The 16,894-nt window shown below is 41.0% G+C and overlaps 1 protein-coding gene across 1 annotated transcript in view; it reads right to left on the bottom strand.

Moving 5' to 3' along the window:
• Window positions 1-3,001: 3,001 nt before the first annotated feature.
• Window positions 3,002-16,894, bottom strand: part of ppp2r5d (protein phosphatase 2, regulatory subunit B', delta) — a 38,905-nt gene continuing 25,012 nt past the window's right edge. Inside the window, exons 7-8 of the mRNA XM_048596740.1 lie at window positions 14,136-14,252; window positions 3,002-12,995 (exon numbers count right to left, since the gene is read on the bottom strand). Coding sequence (XP_048452697.1) covers window positions 12,858-12,995; window positions 14,136-14,252 — 255 coding nt within the window. The 3' untranslated portion in view covers window positions 3,002-12,857. The remainder of the gene's footprint in view (window positions 12,996-14,135; window positions 14,253-16,894) is intronic.

Consider the following 16,894-nt stretch of genomic DNA (forward strand, 5'->3'; position numbering starts at 1 on the left):
CAACAAACAATAGAAACCAGGCGCTCAACAGTGGCAGTAAAGGAGGGGGGGCAGCAATGACCCTGGTTCTATTCTGCAGAATCCATATGATGACAAACCTGCAATTGTTCGAAGTGCAACAAATCAGATACCTGGAAATATTCCTCACCACCCCCTGACAGGCTTGCTGCTGGCGATCCTACCCCTGCCCACCCACCCCCTGCTGCAGGGTTGCTGCCAGCAATCCTCGTTCCCCACCCCCAAGCAGGGTTGCTGCCCTTTCCAGGAGATCGATTGTGTTTGTTGTTGTGCACAGCCATAATGTCTTGAGATGGTCCATTTGGTCACTTTCAACAGCCTGTTTCTTGTCTGATTAGAAGGAACTGTGTGTGCAAGTCATGTGACACTGACTCCCTCATTCTGCTTCCTTGTTCCTAGAGCAGATCTGTAGTTGATGTGAGCTTGAGAGCTTTCTACTGGGTCATGTAATTAGAACTCTCGTCCAGGCTTTTGTGTCGGAGCTGAATTTATGTATTGCTCAGTCTGTGTTACACTCAGTCTATGACAGGAAATCCCATGGTGAACACTCATCTGGCTATAAGCAGAGACCAGAAGGTACTCACTCTGCTGTCGTCCTGATGTATCATCATGAATATGGTACAAATGTTGAAAGACTGGAAAATGTATTGGATCTCTTATGAACTGAGTGACATTGAACACTGGAAACAGTGCCTTTCTTGGCTTTGGCATGCTCTGTTCCCAGCTGTTTTTTTGGGATTAAAGCAATGGATGTCAGCAATGACTGGACAAACCCAGGAGGACTAAGGTTTAAATTCCGACTGCAGCAAAAATTTAACTAATTGCAGTTGACCAGTTGCACTAATCCACCACCACTTTCCATTATTCGTAGGTTAATTCCACTTCATTCTTTATTCTGCTAATTGTTTTATTTTACTATAAACAGTTTATTGAACCTTTAAATTTACTTGAGCAAGTTCACATTAACTCCACAGCCCTCAGTAGGGGTCAGCAGTTTCCAAATTGAGTTCAAACCTGTTCTGCATCTTTTTGGGGATGAAAATGTCAATGTGGAGTGAGGCTGGAGAGTGTGCAGACATTTCATAGTGGGTTGAGAGCACATTAATATCTCAAAAGTGGAAAATAGAGATACATCATAGGACAGTTGGTATTGGCAAGTAGTAAATGTCATACTGCTGCTAGTTAGTGGTTTTATTAATATTTAACCTTGTGCTGTACTTAAAATAAAACACAAATTACTGCCAGATCTGCTGATCTCCTGCATCTGTGGTAAGAAAACAGTTAACGTTTCGGGAACTCTGTATTCTGCAGGGGGTAGAGGGGGTCACTGGACCCAAAACATTTAACTCTGCTTTCTTTCCACAGATGCTGCCAGACCTGAGTTTCTCCAGAAATTTGCCACACCTGTCCTAGGAGTGTTTGATGGGGACATGTAGTGGAAGTTTTGCTTCAGTGTAAAATAGGAGCCTTACTCTGTATCAAGCCCATGTGTATCTTTCCAGCATTACCATCCTTGCAGTCTTGTGTAAACAAATAATGTAAAACATTTGTTACATTATTAATAAAATGTTGTTGAGACTATTTGCAACTGGTAACCAAGATAGCCTGTTCAGCTGTCGTACCTGATATGACTGATTTGATGTTTCTGGTCCTACTTTGGGATTTCAGCTTTGAGGGTAAAAGTTAATGAGTTACGTATGTACCTGTTCTAGCCTTAATTGTAATGCTAGCCCATTTATCAAGCTGTGAGTCCTAAGTGTTTGTGCCAAACTGCTCCCTATCTATTTAACTACACAGTAAAGCCAAAAATGTTACAACTGTATTTTGACAAACTTCTCTTGGTTAACTGTTGTTACTGTGCATGTGGTGTGATGACCAGTTTTATTTGACAATATAGGCATGTTATCGTCATCTGCCAAGGTAGGACACTTTTCTGGATGGGAAAGCAGGTTAGATAAACATGGTCTTCCATTTTGAGTTTGGATGGTGCAGGAACTTTTGATGGTTTACCCCCTAATGTCTTCAGCTATTTCTTGAGGTCACGTGAAGGCAAAAATATGGCAAAGGCTAGGGGAAATGGACAATTTTCCAGAAATGGTACTGAAGACTGCTGCTGCAGAACTGGCCATAGCCCTAGCCAATCTGTTCCGGTATATCTACAACACTAATATCTACCTGTCAATGTAGGAAATTGACTGGGTATGTCCCGCGCACAAAGACAAACGCAACCTGACATATTGCTGCTGTTGACATGACCCCTTTGATCCTTTCCTGATGATCATTGGTAGAGCTATAATCTAGTGCTTGCTCCTGAGCTCATTACTACATTGTTCAAGACTAATTTTTGAGTTTGAGATGAGAGTGCCTGTCCTCAACATCAAGACAGCCTTTGACTAGTATGACATCACAACCCTTGAAAACTTGAGTCAGTGGGAATTGGGAGGAAGTATATTAATGGGAGTCATAGCCGGCAAAGGAAGATGGTTGTTGGTCAATCATCTCAGCTCCAAGACATCTTCAGCTGTGTCATCAATGACGTTCCCTCTAGCTTAAGGTCAGAAGTAGGAATATTTGCTAATGGTTGTACAGTGTTCTGTATTATTCAGACTGCTTCAGTATCAAAGGAATTATGTCCAAATGCAGCAAGGCTGGGGTGATCTCCAGTCTTGACCTGAAAAAAGGCAAGTAACATTCACATCACAAGCGTGAGGTAATAGCCATCCTCAACAAGAGAAGAATCCTTGGACATTATCTGCAATAAGTTGTGTGTGCTCTCAGTGGAGGATATAACCCCCTAATCACAAATTGTACTTTCTCACCTTCAATCGTCACTCCTGTTTATGATTCACTTGATCTGAATCCTTTCACTTTTATCTCTCTTTAGTGAAGTATGCATTTATTTTCTGTAGAAGAACCTAGGATTTCTGACTGTTTGTAGTCTCTATTCTTATAATCACAGCCTGGCTCTATTCACAAAATAACATTTCTTGTGAGACCCAGTTTATTTTTGTTCTGTACATACATGAACATTTGTACAAAATATGACATTTCAATACTATGTAATACTCTACCTAAAATAAAGTTCAACATATGTACAAATATTAACTGTAGCCAGCTTAATAGTGTCAGTCAGAAAATTAGAAATATTTCATTTTCAGGTATTTCCCACCTGCAGTGTCAGTAGGGGTGAGAATACCTGCAGGATCTCGTGTCACTGCAATTCCCTGGGAGGCCCTCAAAATTCTTTATTCATTTTCAACCTTTTGACTTTTTAGCCTTGAGGATGCTTTCGAGAATTGGAAACAGATCTGAGTTCCCAGTTATAATCGATGTCAGTGATTGATTATCTTTTATAGTTCATAGAGTTAAGTAGGACAGAACTTATACCTGTTCAGTTATTTCCAGATGATGATGATGATTCAGGTATAACGTCCAATGTTAAACATTCAAACATTCCAGCTTGGCAAGTTATTTAATAGTGTCACTGTTAGACCTCTTTAGAGGCCATAGTGCAAATGGACTGATTGATTTCATTCTAATCCATAGTTGAGACAGTGCACTGGCACTTTCCAAGCAATGGTTTAAGATCTCCTTAACCCAGAAATCAAGTCTCATGCTAAATAAATTATAGTTGCTTTATCAAAGACCAACTGAAGTCCAGAATCTTTTGGTGATTTATTGTTGATGCATGCAGCATCCTTTCGTACTGTGCACTAAGTGGCACTGCTCCTGTAACAAGTGAGTGATATAAGTGGTTTGAGGTGGAGAAGAGACAATTGAAAAGTTAACTGCTTTAGTGGAACACAACACAAACTAGTATGTCAGAATACCAGCTCACGTGGCTTCTTGAAAGCAGGCTTTATTTCCTTCAAGAAGCCTATTAATCAACACTGAACTGAAATTATTAAGCAACCACAAAAAAGTATTTGCACTACAACCTGAACTATTGATTTATGGAATGCTACAAAAAACAATGATGATCGTAAACCACAGGGATGTGTTTCTGAGCTTGATTCACAAGCTGGCACACAAATAAAATCTTGGATGGCAGCAAATACAAAGTATTCTTTTAGGTTTCCCCTCCCTCGCTTTGTATATAACCTGTAAAAGGTGATTCTACTCCAGAACAAAAAGCAGGAAGGTGGCTTATGAGCATCTGCCAAAACTGGTCCAGAAATACCTTTTAGGATACAAGACAAGCAATGGCATATACTAAACAAGGGAAACTGCTCTCCTCTGCCCACCACAATTCCAGATTGTTCATTTTGTTTCAGATAGTTTAAAAGTCATTGGCAAAAGAAGCAAAAACAACAAACGAGATGAGGAATGGCTTATTTATACATGAATAGAATAAACTCTGGCACACACCACCTGAAAGTGTGTTACAAGCAAGTTCAATCAATGCATTCAAAAGGGAGATAAATTGCAGTGTGAACAGGAACAACGTGGAAGGTTACAAGTCCGCTAAAGAATAGCAGCAATTGAAATATTCACGCAGCCAGATGGAGACAACATTAGCTGAATGGCCTCTTCTGTGCTTTAATAATTGTAAATTGATCAGTACTATTCTGAGGCACTCAGCACCAAGAGGATGGTAACTATTTCATTGCTAAGTGGTCAATGTCACCATACTTGAAGGAGCAGATGGTCCTGATGTAGTACTTGAATTACAGGATGGTTTGGAACAAAACATTCTACTGGGCAGAACAGACAAAAAGACATTTAAAATGCATTTCCTTTAAAGTGCTTGGCTATACTGAGGTATAGAGGATAGTAAGTGGCTTGGAAAAAAAAATCTAAAAAAATTATCAAACTAAAGGAAGACAAGAGTACACAGGTTTAATTCAAAACAAAGGCAAAATTTAGAGCTAGTGTCACAATTCTTCATGGCAAATGCTCAATATTGGAAATAAATTTGGGTAGAGTGGTGAAGTCAAAATCTCTGGAAAATAACAGGAGTAAAGACAGATAGTGGAATTGAGATAACGGAGTTTTTATCTACAAAAAGGTCCAGATGGCTTTTTCTCTTGCATACATCTCATCAACAGGTCATCTCAAGAATACAACAAAGGATTTGTCCCCATCTTCAGCCTCCTGAACAGGATTAAGATCAAAAAATTATTTCAACGTGCAACACTAAATGTCTAAATGGAAACCATGTGGAGACAAAGATACCTAAAGGCCTGAAACCAGCATGTAGTGTAGTCTAATGCACCCACATCCTCAAAGACAATACCCCTGTGTAATTGGACCCATGATGACTCCATCCTCCCGAGCCTGGAATGATCAAGGATCAGATGGAATTAGCAAATATACATTGCACAGAAAGGAAAAAAAGCTGAATTTTTACAGGATTTACATTTGTATTTGGTGGTAGGGTAAGGAGACGGAGGCAAGTGATGTTCTCTTTAACAACCCTAATTGATACAATAGCATACAGTACATGAGTATGTGCAACATTGAATACAAGCTCCCTGAATAAGCCTGAACATTCTTCTAAAAATTACAGTTCTAGTAAGGATTCATTGACATTATGTATACGCCAAGTGATACTTGATAACATATTGCTTAATTTTCCATTGTACTTAAGACAAGCCAAGCGTAACAATACATCAAGGTGGAGTGAGAGACTGATAACCTCTAGTTATGGCCACTCCCTTTTCACAATTAGACACAAATAGTTCCTCTCCCCAAAACTGGATAAGTGTGAAATTGGAGGTTGGAATATTTACAATTTACATCACTCCCAAATGGATTTAGTTTTGTAAAATAGTGCAGAAACTCTTGCCTTATACCAGAGCACCCAGTTTGAAGATCTTGTTGGGATGTAGGGGTTTAGGTTTGATGTAGGCCTGGTTTATTGAGTAAATTCAGATTTGATCAGGGTAGAAAACTAAAAATATCCAAAATCTTAATTTTAAAACTTCATTTCTGAGATGCTTCCCAAACTATTCCACATTGAAATCCATAGCTACAGCCTCAATGTTGTGCATACATTTTTGTTCTTTTAAAACAATTGTAACTTGCTAACTTTCCTTCGTAGTGTAATTATAGGCCTACACTTACTGCAGGCTCATTACTCAGAGTTTCCTTGGGAGAGTATCTTCATACATACAATCCTTACAGTATGGAAGCAGGCCATTTGGCCCATTGAGTACACACCAACCCTCCAAAAAGCACCCTGCCCTATCCCTGTAACCCTGCATTACCCATGGCTAATCCACCTAGCCTGCACATCTTTGCACTGGGGGAGGAAACCCACGCAGACACGGGGAGAACGTGCAAACTCCACACGGACAGTTGCCCAAGGCTGGAATCGAACGCAGTAACTTTTCAACAGCTAAGACCTTGTAACTAGACACATTCTGACCTCACCCTATTCAGTTTTGCCAGCAGAATTGAAGCAATGGTTTCAAGCTCACTCTCTCAGTTAAAAGATATCTCCTGTCCATCTTAAATACCAATTCCGAGAAATCTGCATCAGTGAGAGCCACTTCACTGCTCCTGGATCCATCTTCACCAAGACTCCACAATCCCAAGATCTCTCAACCTTCAAAGTCCTAGAAACCAGATAAATGTCAACCTCTGCTGAGTTCCCATCGACCTATTCTGCAGCAGCAAGAGATCATTTTGGGCTTAGGGCAGTTGTTTTTGTCAATACAGTTTACGAGAGTGAGTTTTTTTAAACAACAATTGTTGTAGATCCTATCTAGTAAGAAGGAAGTTCAAATTTTGGTTTCAGACCACCCTATTGTCTCATCAATGACTAACGCAAATTCCGAAAAACAGAACTTCATAAATTCAAGCTGAACCATTGCAAAAGTCCTTCCAATGAGCTCCATGTTTGGAGCTAAGGCATGCTGAGAATTTGGGGGCAAGATGCAAGTTGTGTCTCCTAGGCTCATGATCAACAAAAAGACAACTGGTAAGGTACTTGAGGGTCACTATTATTCTGAGAACTAGATCTCAAGCAAGTTCAGGAGAGGAATGAGCTGAGATAGAAAAGCAGTTTATCCATGAAAACAGACTTTTGCAATTGCTGTGTGGTGGATGATGCCAGATAACAATGAATGAAGGGAGAGGAAAGGGCAGAGAATGAGCTCTACAAAGCATGCAGGGACACAAATGGTTACCCTGCCCCAAGAGGAAGAGGTGATATCACTCGAAATGTGGAACAAAGTGCAAGCTGTATGGGCATTCAGAAAAATGTTTCCATCAGATTTTCCCCCCCACAATGGTATTTTAAGTTTGTGCAATGGTCATTGATGATAGTCATTCCCTTTCTAAATAACAAAAGGTGGATGATGTTTGACAAAGTTGTTTCATTTCTAAATCCCTCTTCTGCACAGCAACATAAACCTCTGTGAACCTACAAAGGATTATCAAATGAATACATTGCAAGCATAGATTGGTGCAATTAATTATTTAACATGACAGATTTTGGACAGGAGTGAACAATGAGGTCAGTAAAGCTAAACCATAAGGTTGCAGAATAACTTTTCCCTTGGTCAGCAAAACGTACACCATCATGCTACAGAATGGTCTCTATATACCCCCAGGATTATAAGGGTACACCATTTTGCCACAAGACGACTTCTCCTCTAGTTTCCCTCAGTCAGTAGTGTTGGCAACTGTCTTGTACACTATTGAGATGACTACAACCTCAAACAATTGCAGGGACCATTTCTGTTCGAGAATGGTGTATTGTGTTGTGAATAGAGCAATGGACTAAGCTGATGAGAGGTTCTTCCACTTGGGCCATGGAAACCACATTGCCTCTACCTCCTAATGGTCCTGATGAGAAAGTGGCAGGAACATTCCATTGAAACCCTTACTGTAGCCTTTAACTCCGATATCCTTAGAACAGGGTTCACAAATCTGCATTTAAAACTCTAGCTGCATCCTTTAATCAGAGAATCCCTACAGTGTGGAAGCAGGCCATACGGCCCAATGAGTCCACTCCGACCCTCCAAACCCACATCCCCCAAACTATTTCGATAACCCTGCATTTCCCACAGCTAATCCACTTAGTCTGGACATTATGGCCAGTTTAGCATGGCCAACCCATCTAACCTGTACATCTTTGGGCTGTGGGAGGAAACCCACGCAGACATGGGGAGAATGTGCAAACTCAAGAGACAGTTGCCAGAGGCTGGGACTGAACCTGGGTCCCTGGCAATGAGAGGCAGCAGTGCTAACCACTGAGCAACCATGCTACCCCACAACCTCACAGACATCTAGTACGACTCAGGATCATTTTCTTCCTTAACAATAAAATTTCTAAACAAAAAATTAACTTTTCTGTTTGGCCACTTAAAAAGACCCCTGTGCATCTCCACTCATGTCGCCCCATATTAATAGTGCAATTTTGGTCAATGACCTTCACCAATCAAACCATCAGAAATACAAACAGGAGTAGGCCATTTGGTCCCTCGAGCCTACTCTGCCATTCAATAGGAACATGGCTGATCTGACATTCCTCATGTCAACTTCTCTGCCTTTTTCCCATAACCCCGATTCCTCTACTGATGGACAGTGTATCTATCTCAGCCTTAAATATACATAAGAACTCTGCTCCCACAGCTCTCTGTGGCAAGGAGTTTCAAAAACTGTCAATCCTCACAAAAGAAATTCCTCATCTCAGTCTTAAATAGGCAGTCCTTTATTCTGAGACTATGTCATCTGGTCTAGACTCTCCCCTTGAGGGGAAACAACCTCTCAGCATTTACTCTGTCAAGCCTCTTGAGTAATCTACGCACATCAAGGAGATCACCTATCACTCTTCTAAACTCCAGTGAGTAGAGTCCCAAACTGTTTGGTCTTTGATCTAAAGACAATATCTCCATACTGGGGTGTCATCCTAATGAATCTTCTCTGATCTGCCTGTGATGAAATTAAATAAGATCACCGAAACTGCTCTCAACACACCAGATGTGGTCTCACCAGTACCTTGTACAACTGCAGTAAGACTTCCCTGCTCTTGTATTCCAACCCCCTTCCTGCACATATCATGTCTGCCCACTCTTCTAGCTTACTCCCACTGCAATCTTGTTCACAATTTGCCTGGTCCCTATTTTGTCATCAGCGATATTGGAGATCATTTGCATATTCAATTTGAAATTATTTCCACATAAAACAGCAAAAAGAGGCCCCAGCACAGATCCCTAGGACAAAATACATCATTCCATTTCTCTTTTTATACTTCCTTCTTCCTGTGTTTTCTTTCCCCCCTCTATAACAACTGTGGTCTAGTATTACCACCTAATCAAATTCGTAATAATTTACAACTAACCAAGTGATTCCAATTAATTTCCAATCGAGCAAGTGAATAAATAACCATTCCACCTCTCTCTAACTGTATGGATTTGAGAAGTAATGTAAGCCAAGATACAGAGAAATACCTTGCTCCTTTTAGTGCCAGAGGATCAAAATCAGACAGCGCAATTTCAGAATAAGGAGTTGTACATTTAAGATAAGAAATAAAAAGGAATTCCATCTCTGAGGGTAGCGGATCCGTGGATTTTTTTTTAAAGCATAGAGGGCTATTGAGGCTGAGTCATTAAGTATATTCATGGTTGAGGCAGACAGATTTTTAAACAGTAAGGGAATCAATGGTTCATAGGGAAAAGACAGTAAAGTGGAGTGAAGGATTAGCAGACCTGCCACGATCTAAATGGCTAAATGGGCTAAACGGCCAACTTCTGCTACTATGTCTTATGGTCTTAGCCATCTATAACAGGCAGACAGAGTCTTTATAGCTCTAACTTTAGGAACATAAGAACTAAGAGCAGGAGTTGGCAATCCAACCGATCCAGCCTGCTCTACTATTTAATACAATCATGGCCTATCTCACCTTGGCCTCGAATCCACTTTCCTGCTTGCTCTCCATAAACTTTCAACCCATTGCTATTTAAAACAATCTGTCCATGTCCTGCTGAAATTTATGCGATGTCCCAACATCCACTCTGGGTTAGGAAAGTCCACTGATTCACGACCCTTGAGGGAAGTAATTTCTCCTCATCTTTGTTATAAATCTGCTACCCCTTATCCGAAAGCTATGACCTCTCATTTTAGATTGAGTGAATGCCCCACAAGGGAAAAACAAAGTCTACTTTGTCAGTCCCCTTTAGCATCTAGCATACCTCAATTAGATATCTTTCTAAACTCTAGAAACCCTCACCTCTGGAATCAATCTAGTGAAGCTCCTCTGAACTGTTTCCAATGCAACTACATTCCTCAAGTAAGGGGATCAAATTGTACACAATACTCCAGTCTCACTAATACCTTGAACAATTGCAGCAATACTACTTATACTATATTCCTGCAGCAATAAATGGAGAAATTCCATTTGCCTTTCATACTACCTGCTATAACTGCATTCTAGTTTCCTGGAGGATGCTCAGATCCTCTTTGAGCTGCTAACTCTCCACTTCAACACCACTTCTGTAATGAGCGGGCAATGACATTTCTGCCTCAATTATACTGAAGCAGACTCTTAAAATCACAACATTCGACTCTGAGAAAAGTGCCAATGAAACCAGGTTGTCACTAATGTTGAGTGATAGCTGGGGCAGTGTACATTCCTACAACAGTATATACAATGGATTTCAGATCAAAACAAAGGAAATTTTTCAAAGTAATATTGTTTCGAGGTTTTCTGCAGTATTAAAACAACTTAATGAATCTTGAATACTGTAAAGATAGTTGTCTGGCAAGCTATCTCACATAAAGAATGGAGGCCATTGCCACCTTAGTCTATATCCTAATTATACATTACATCCTTGAATAAATTCAAAAGAACATAGTTTCAGTATTATCATGAAGAATTATTAATTTTACTGGGCTTGAATGTTCCATGTAATGTAAAACATCATTAGTTTGTACTGTAAGTTTGTTGGAGTTACTGAAAAGGATTGAAAGCTGATGTCACGGGCACAGAGGAGATGGGGAAGAAACCAGAAAAGGTTCCCACTACCGCTTACCATCAGCCACTACCCTGTTACCTTGATACATTGGCTATGTCACACACCTTCCATTGCTATTGGAAAGCAAGTGTCAGTGTGGGAGGGGAAGAGTGTGGGACTTGAATGCAAACCCGAGTTTAGAGAGACCCCAGTTTGCCCCCAACCCAACACTCCATTTAATCTCAGTAGGTGAATGCACTCTCCATTTTATTGGTTTCACATGTCTGAAACAGTAATTAGCTATGCAAATCACATTTCTACATCCTAATGTATAAATGACCATTGTTCTCGTTATAATGTGGAAACTCAAAATCCCGACAGGACAAGCCTCCACCGTGTGGCAGCCTGATAGTCCAACAATTGGATGTCTTCAGCCTCTGCTGCAGCATGGCATTAATATTATTTAATAAAACAGCCTTTGTCACTCCACTTAATACTTGACATGATTTTGTTAAGAGGAAAAAAAAAATCAAATACTACCAAATCATTATTTTCATTGGTGGGAAAGGAACATGGCAGGAAGCAGTTAGGAGAAGCTGGAGAAATGGATCATACCTGAAATGATCAGGGTTACAGTCCTCATGGTCACAGTTAATAACATGACATTTTAAAAAAGAACAAAAGGCAATTCACTTTCTGAAGGTGTTGCCACAGGGCTAGCTTGGGACAGTACTGTGATCATCAGCACTGCTGCATGGGGAATATGAGTGTCAGATTTCAAGAATGACCACTGCCACGCCTGGAAGTGTCTCAGTGTTATATTCATTTATCTATTGTTCAATGAATATTACATAACTGCTGATTGCACAAAGACAATAAAAGAAACTCCAGGGCAACAGACTAAATTATTTGCTGGAGAGTTTCCCTGAATGGAACTTCACCCCATTTAGACATTTTGATCAGGGTGCACTGACTAGTATGATGTTGAGATTTCCAGGCTGGTCTCAAGCCCCTCTCTGGTAAAGTTGCAGTTTAGTACAATTGACTTTAGTTCTATTGGGATAGAAGGGGGTATAACAGCCAAGCTTCTCAAATTGCTGTCTTGACAAGTGTTGCAGTGGACAGGGACAGAGTAATACACCCTATGGCTAAAGAGCTTGACTGCACGAAATGATGAGAGGATAGCAGACACCTGTAGAATCACATCACATTATCAGTCCAAACTGTTTAGTGGAGAAAGGGTCAAAAGGAGAGAAACATAAAAACACAGAGCACTGACAGGTACTTGATGCCATTTCTGGGAATCTACTTTTCAACCTTTACAGTGATTTGTACAAAACAAAACTATTGATTTCTCAATAATGAGCTAGTCAGTCCACAATAAAGTCAGGTGGATGGCCGGACAGTCAAGACAATGCAGACTCGCCATTGGCTGGACAGGGCCACAGGGGGCTGTGCACACCGGCCGTAGATCAGACAGAGCCACAGGGGGCTGTGCACACCGGCCGTAGGTTAGAAGTCGTCTTGGGACAGTACACACCACCTTCAGGCTAGACACAAACTGAGGGGACAACGAGACCACCTTTAGGCTGGAGACAAACTGACGGGACAGTGCAGACTACATCTCTGGGCTCTTGTAGCTGTTTGCTTTCTTGCTGACTCTGGGCACCTTATGTTTGCTATTGTCCATGTGATTTTCTTGCATGACAATGAAATACAAACCCATCCAACTGACAGACTGGAACAGACTGGGCTGTGGAGGGGTGCAGGAGAAACAACAGCAAATGGGGAAAATGTAAAAGAAGCAGGTAACAAAAGAATGGATGCAGCTTTACATAAACACTGATCAACAGTTCATTCTATGCTTTACACTGACAGAGTGTGTCTCTGCAAACATCCTGGTACTGAGGCCAGGGGTGGGGCAGGCACTGCCCGTCAGAGAGCCTCCTGGTTCGAGCTGAGGTATTCCTCTGGCCGCTTGTGTGCTTCAAGGGCCTTTATAGTGTACACATCCTGAGGCAGGTCTGACTTCCGGCGTAGCAAAGCCTTCTCTTTTTTAATCTTCTCTTTCACCTAGAGAAACAGCAGTTTCATCAACACTGACCAGGACCAGATGGTACAGGGTATGCTAACATTCCAGCAAAGTGAGTCAAACTTCAGTGTTAATCAAAGGACAAGAACTCCTCTTTGGGGAGGTGTTGACATAGCGGTCATGTCACTGGATTAGTAATCCAGAATCCCCAGGTTAATGCTCGGGGGATATGGGCTTGAACCCACGAGGGCAATGTTCAATTAACAAATCTAGAATTAATAAAACTAGTCTTGTGATAACCATTGTCAATTGTGATTAAAAAAAAAAAAACTTGGTTCCCTAATGGCCTTGAAGGACTCTTAACTGGTTTTGGATATGGCAGAGTATGTTCAGTAATTCAGGGGTAACAAATGCTGGCCTTGCCTGCAATATCCACATCCAATACAGGAGTATAAAAACTTTAACATGGAGCATGCCCAAAACTTGGAGATCTAATGACTGATCAAAATAATTTAGAATAATTAAATGGTATTGCACATTTACACTGTTCATGCAGCATATGTCTTGATAGGCAATACAGAAATAAAGAGGACACAGTTCTCCCAGTCATCAGGGGCACTAGCTTCTCTGAAGTTCAACTCCAGAAATACAGGCTGATCCCAACTACCTCCATTTGGTCTCTTCAAAGAGCACTGGCAGCCTGTTGAGGTGTTGAACAAACATCAAAAGCCTCACCAAGCATCAATAACTGGAATGATGTGTGATCCCTTCTTCCTCCAGCTAATTAAACACAGACCAGTGATCACAAATATGTGACCTTCCCTGTCGTAGAGTGGTGTATACAAACAAAGACAACTAGTGGATGCAAGCGATTTTTAAAATTTTAATTTGCTCATGGGATGTGCGCATCACTGGCTCTGTGAGCATTTCTTGTTCACGTGGCTCTGGAGTCACATTTCGGGCTAGGATTAGATGAACCAAATGGGTTTTTATAACAGTGGTTGCATGTTCACCATCAAGCTAGCTTTTTATTTCAGATTTTATGGATTTCAAATCTCAGCAGCTACTATGGTGGGAACCAAACTCATCCCTCCAGAACATTATTCTTGGGCTGTGGATTACCTTGATGTCATCACCTCCTTATCACGTTATTTTCTAGATTGTTGAAGCTGTGACATTACCTGAACGGCCTCAGTCTCCACCGCTTTCTTTAGCAGCTGGATGTCCTCAGTAGTGGGAGTCTCTGTTTCCATGGAGAACACAGGGCTGACTGCAGATGACTCAATATATGCACTGGCCTGGAAGGGTTTAAAACAGAAACATGAATATCGAAGTGTAGATTTAGGTGTTAACACTCACCCGATGCAATAGCAGGTATATGTAGGGCACCCAAGTCTGAAAAGAAAAATCAAATCAGCGATACAGGAAAACCAGGTGGTGACTGACTGATGTACTACTGGTGAGTTTCCTGTTGTAAAAAGTTTGGGACTGGATTAAGCCAACAGAAAAAGCAAATAGCTTGTGAGTCTTACGTTCTATTTTTAGGTGAGTTTTTTTTAAACTATTCCACCAATTGTGTAAGATCATAGCTGATCTGATTGCAGCCTTGCTATTTTCCTGTCACATCCCCTCAGGGTTTTATCTGTTTCAGTAAGACCACTTCTCACTTTTCTAAAGTCCAAAGGATATAGGCCCAATCTGTCCAATTTTCCTCACAAGATTCCCCCTTCACCATGGGAATCAGTGAAGTGAAGTAAATCTTCTCTGAACAGCTTATAAATGCAGCAATAAATTTCTCTTAAATAGGGCAACAGAAACTAGATAGTACTCCAGATGTGGTTTCAGTTAGGCCCTGCAGCAATAAATTCCTCACAACAGATATATTCCCCATTGAACTTACAATGAACATTAACATTCCATTGCCACCCTAATCACTTGCTGTGCCTGCATACTAGCTTTGCGATTCATGTAAACATGTCCCTAAGTACTTCTACAATCCGAGTTCCGTAATCTCTCTCCATTTAAGTAACGTATAAAGGATCCCAATTTATGGATGTCCGAATTACAAATGTTTGTACTAACAAACGTGATCCTATATGGTTAAAATTTTATAGACCCAACATATCAACAATTCCCCTACTTACAAACAGCTGCTTTCCATTGTTCTGTGCTGTGTTCTCATGTGCACAGATCAACTTGTAAACAGACTCCAGTATGGGACCTGTTCGCAACCTGGGAACAGCCTGTACTGCTCTTCCATTCTTCCTGTCAAAATGGAGGAGTTCATATTTTCCCAAATTTACCATTTGCCAATAATTTTTTACGCTCACTTAACCTGTTTAAAATCTTGCACAGACTCCCTAACTCTCTTCACAACTTAGTCTCTCAGTGTCATCAGCGAATTTAGCTACCAAACATTAGGCCTCTTTGTCCACGTCATTCACACTTGCCTACTCTGTTTCCTATGACTAACCACTCCTCTATCCATGAATATGTTATACTTTACAAGCTTCTATCTTATACTTTTTGGAAATCAAAGTACACCATCAGCAGGCTCCCCTTTATCTACCTTGCTAGATACTTGTTCAAATAACTCAATAAGTCAAACATTAATTGCCTTTCATAAAACTTTGAAACATTAATACCATTGGGCAGAGTCTGCGAAGTACTCTGTTATCACCTGTTTAGTAATAGATTCTAGCAATTTACCCGTAACAAATTAGGCCACCTAGCTTAGTTTCCTGCTTTCTGCCTCCTTCCCTTCTTGAATAAAAGAGTTACATGTGTTACTTTCCAATTTGATAGGATCTAGATTATTTTTGAAAAGCACATCCAATGTATCAACCACCTCCACAGCCACTTTTAAGAACACACGATGCAGGCCAATAGGTCCCGGGACCCTGTCAGACATCTAATCGTTTCTCAGTGCCTTTCCCCTGGTAATTGCATTTGTTTGGAGTTCTTCCATTTTACTTCTTGATCTAAAAGTATTCCTGGGATGTTATTAGAGTCTCTTGTAGTGATCACAGACACAAAATGTCTGCTCAAGTTGTCCACTATTCCCTTAACTGCTCACAATCGGAGGACTAATGCTCATTTCAATTTCTCAGTTATAGAGATCAACAGTACAGAAAAAGATCCTTCAACCCATCGAGTCTGTGCCGGTCAAAAACTACCACTAAACTATTCAAATCCCATTTTCCAGCACTTGGCCTTAGCATCACAAATGCAAATCTAAATACTTCCTAAATATTACGAGGGCTTTTGCCTCTACCACCTTGCAGACAATGAGTTCCCAATTCTCACCACTCTCTGGATGACAAATTCTTTCCTCACATTCTCTAAATCCCCTGCCCTGTACGTAATATTGAAACTATACTGATCACCTGGCATCGACCTAGGCACTGGAAAAGACAACAGCGGAAACAGCCCTGTAGACCTCGTAAAGTTGTACTCACTAATATCTGGGAGGTAGTGCCAAAATTGGGACAGCTGTCTCACAGACTACTCAAGCAACAGCCTAATACAGTCATACTCACAGAATCAAAGCTTACAGACAACATCCCAGACAACATCATCACCATCCCTGGATATGTCCTGTACCATCAGTAGGACAGACCCAGCAGAGGTGGTGACTCCAGATCCCATGAAGTCTCATGGCTTCAGGTTATACATGGGCAACAAAACCTCCTGCTGATTACCACATACCGTCCTCCCTCAGCTGATGAATCAGAACTCCACCACATTGAACGACACTTGGAGGAAGCACCGAGGATGGAAAGGGCACAAAATGTACTCTAGGTGGGGGATTTCAACGTCCATGACCAAGAGTGACTTGTCAGCAGTACTATTGATCGAGCTGTTCGGGTCCTAAAGGATATAACTGCTAGACTGGATCTGTGGCAGGTGGTGAGGGAACCAACAAGAGGGAAAAACATAC

The sequence above is a fragment of the Rhincodon typus genome, chromosome 5, assembly GCF_021869965.1.
Source record: "Rhincodon typus isolate 14 chromosome 5, sRhiTyp1.1, whole genome shotgun sequence".
NCBI lineage: Eukaryota > Metazoa > Chordata > Chondrichthyes > Orectolobiformes > Rhincodontidae > Rhincodon > Rhincodon typus.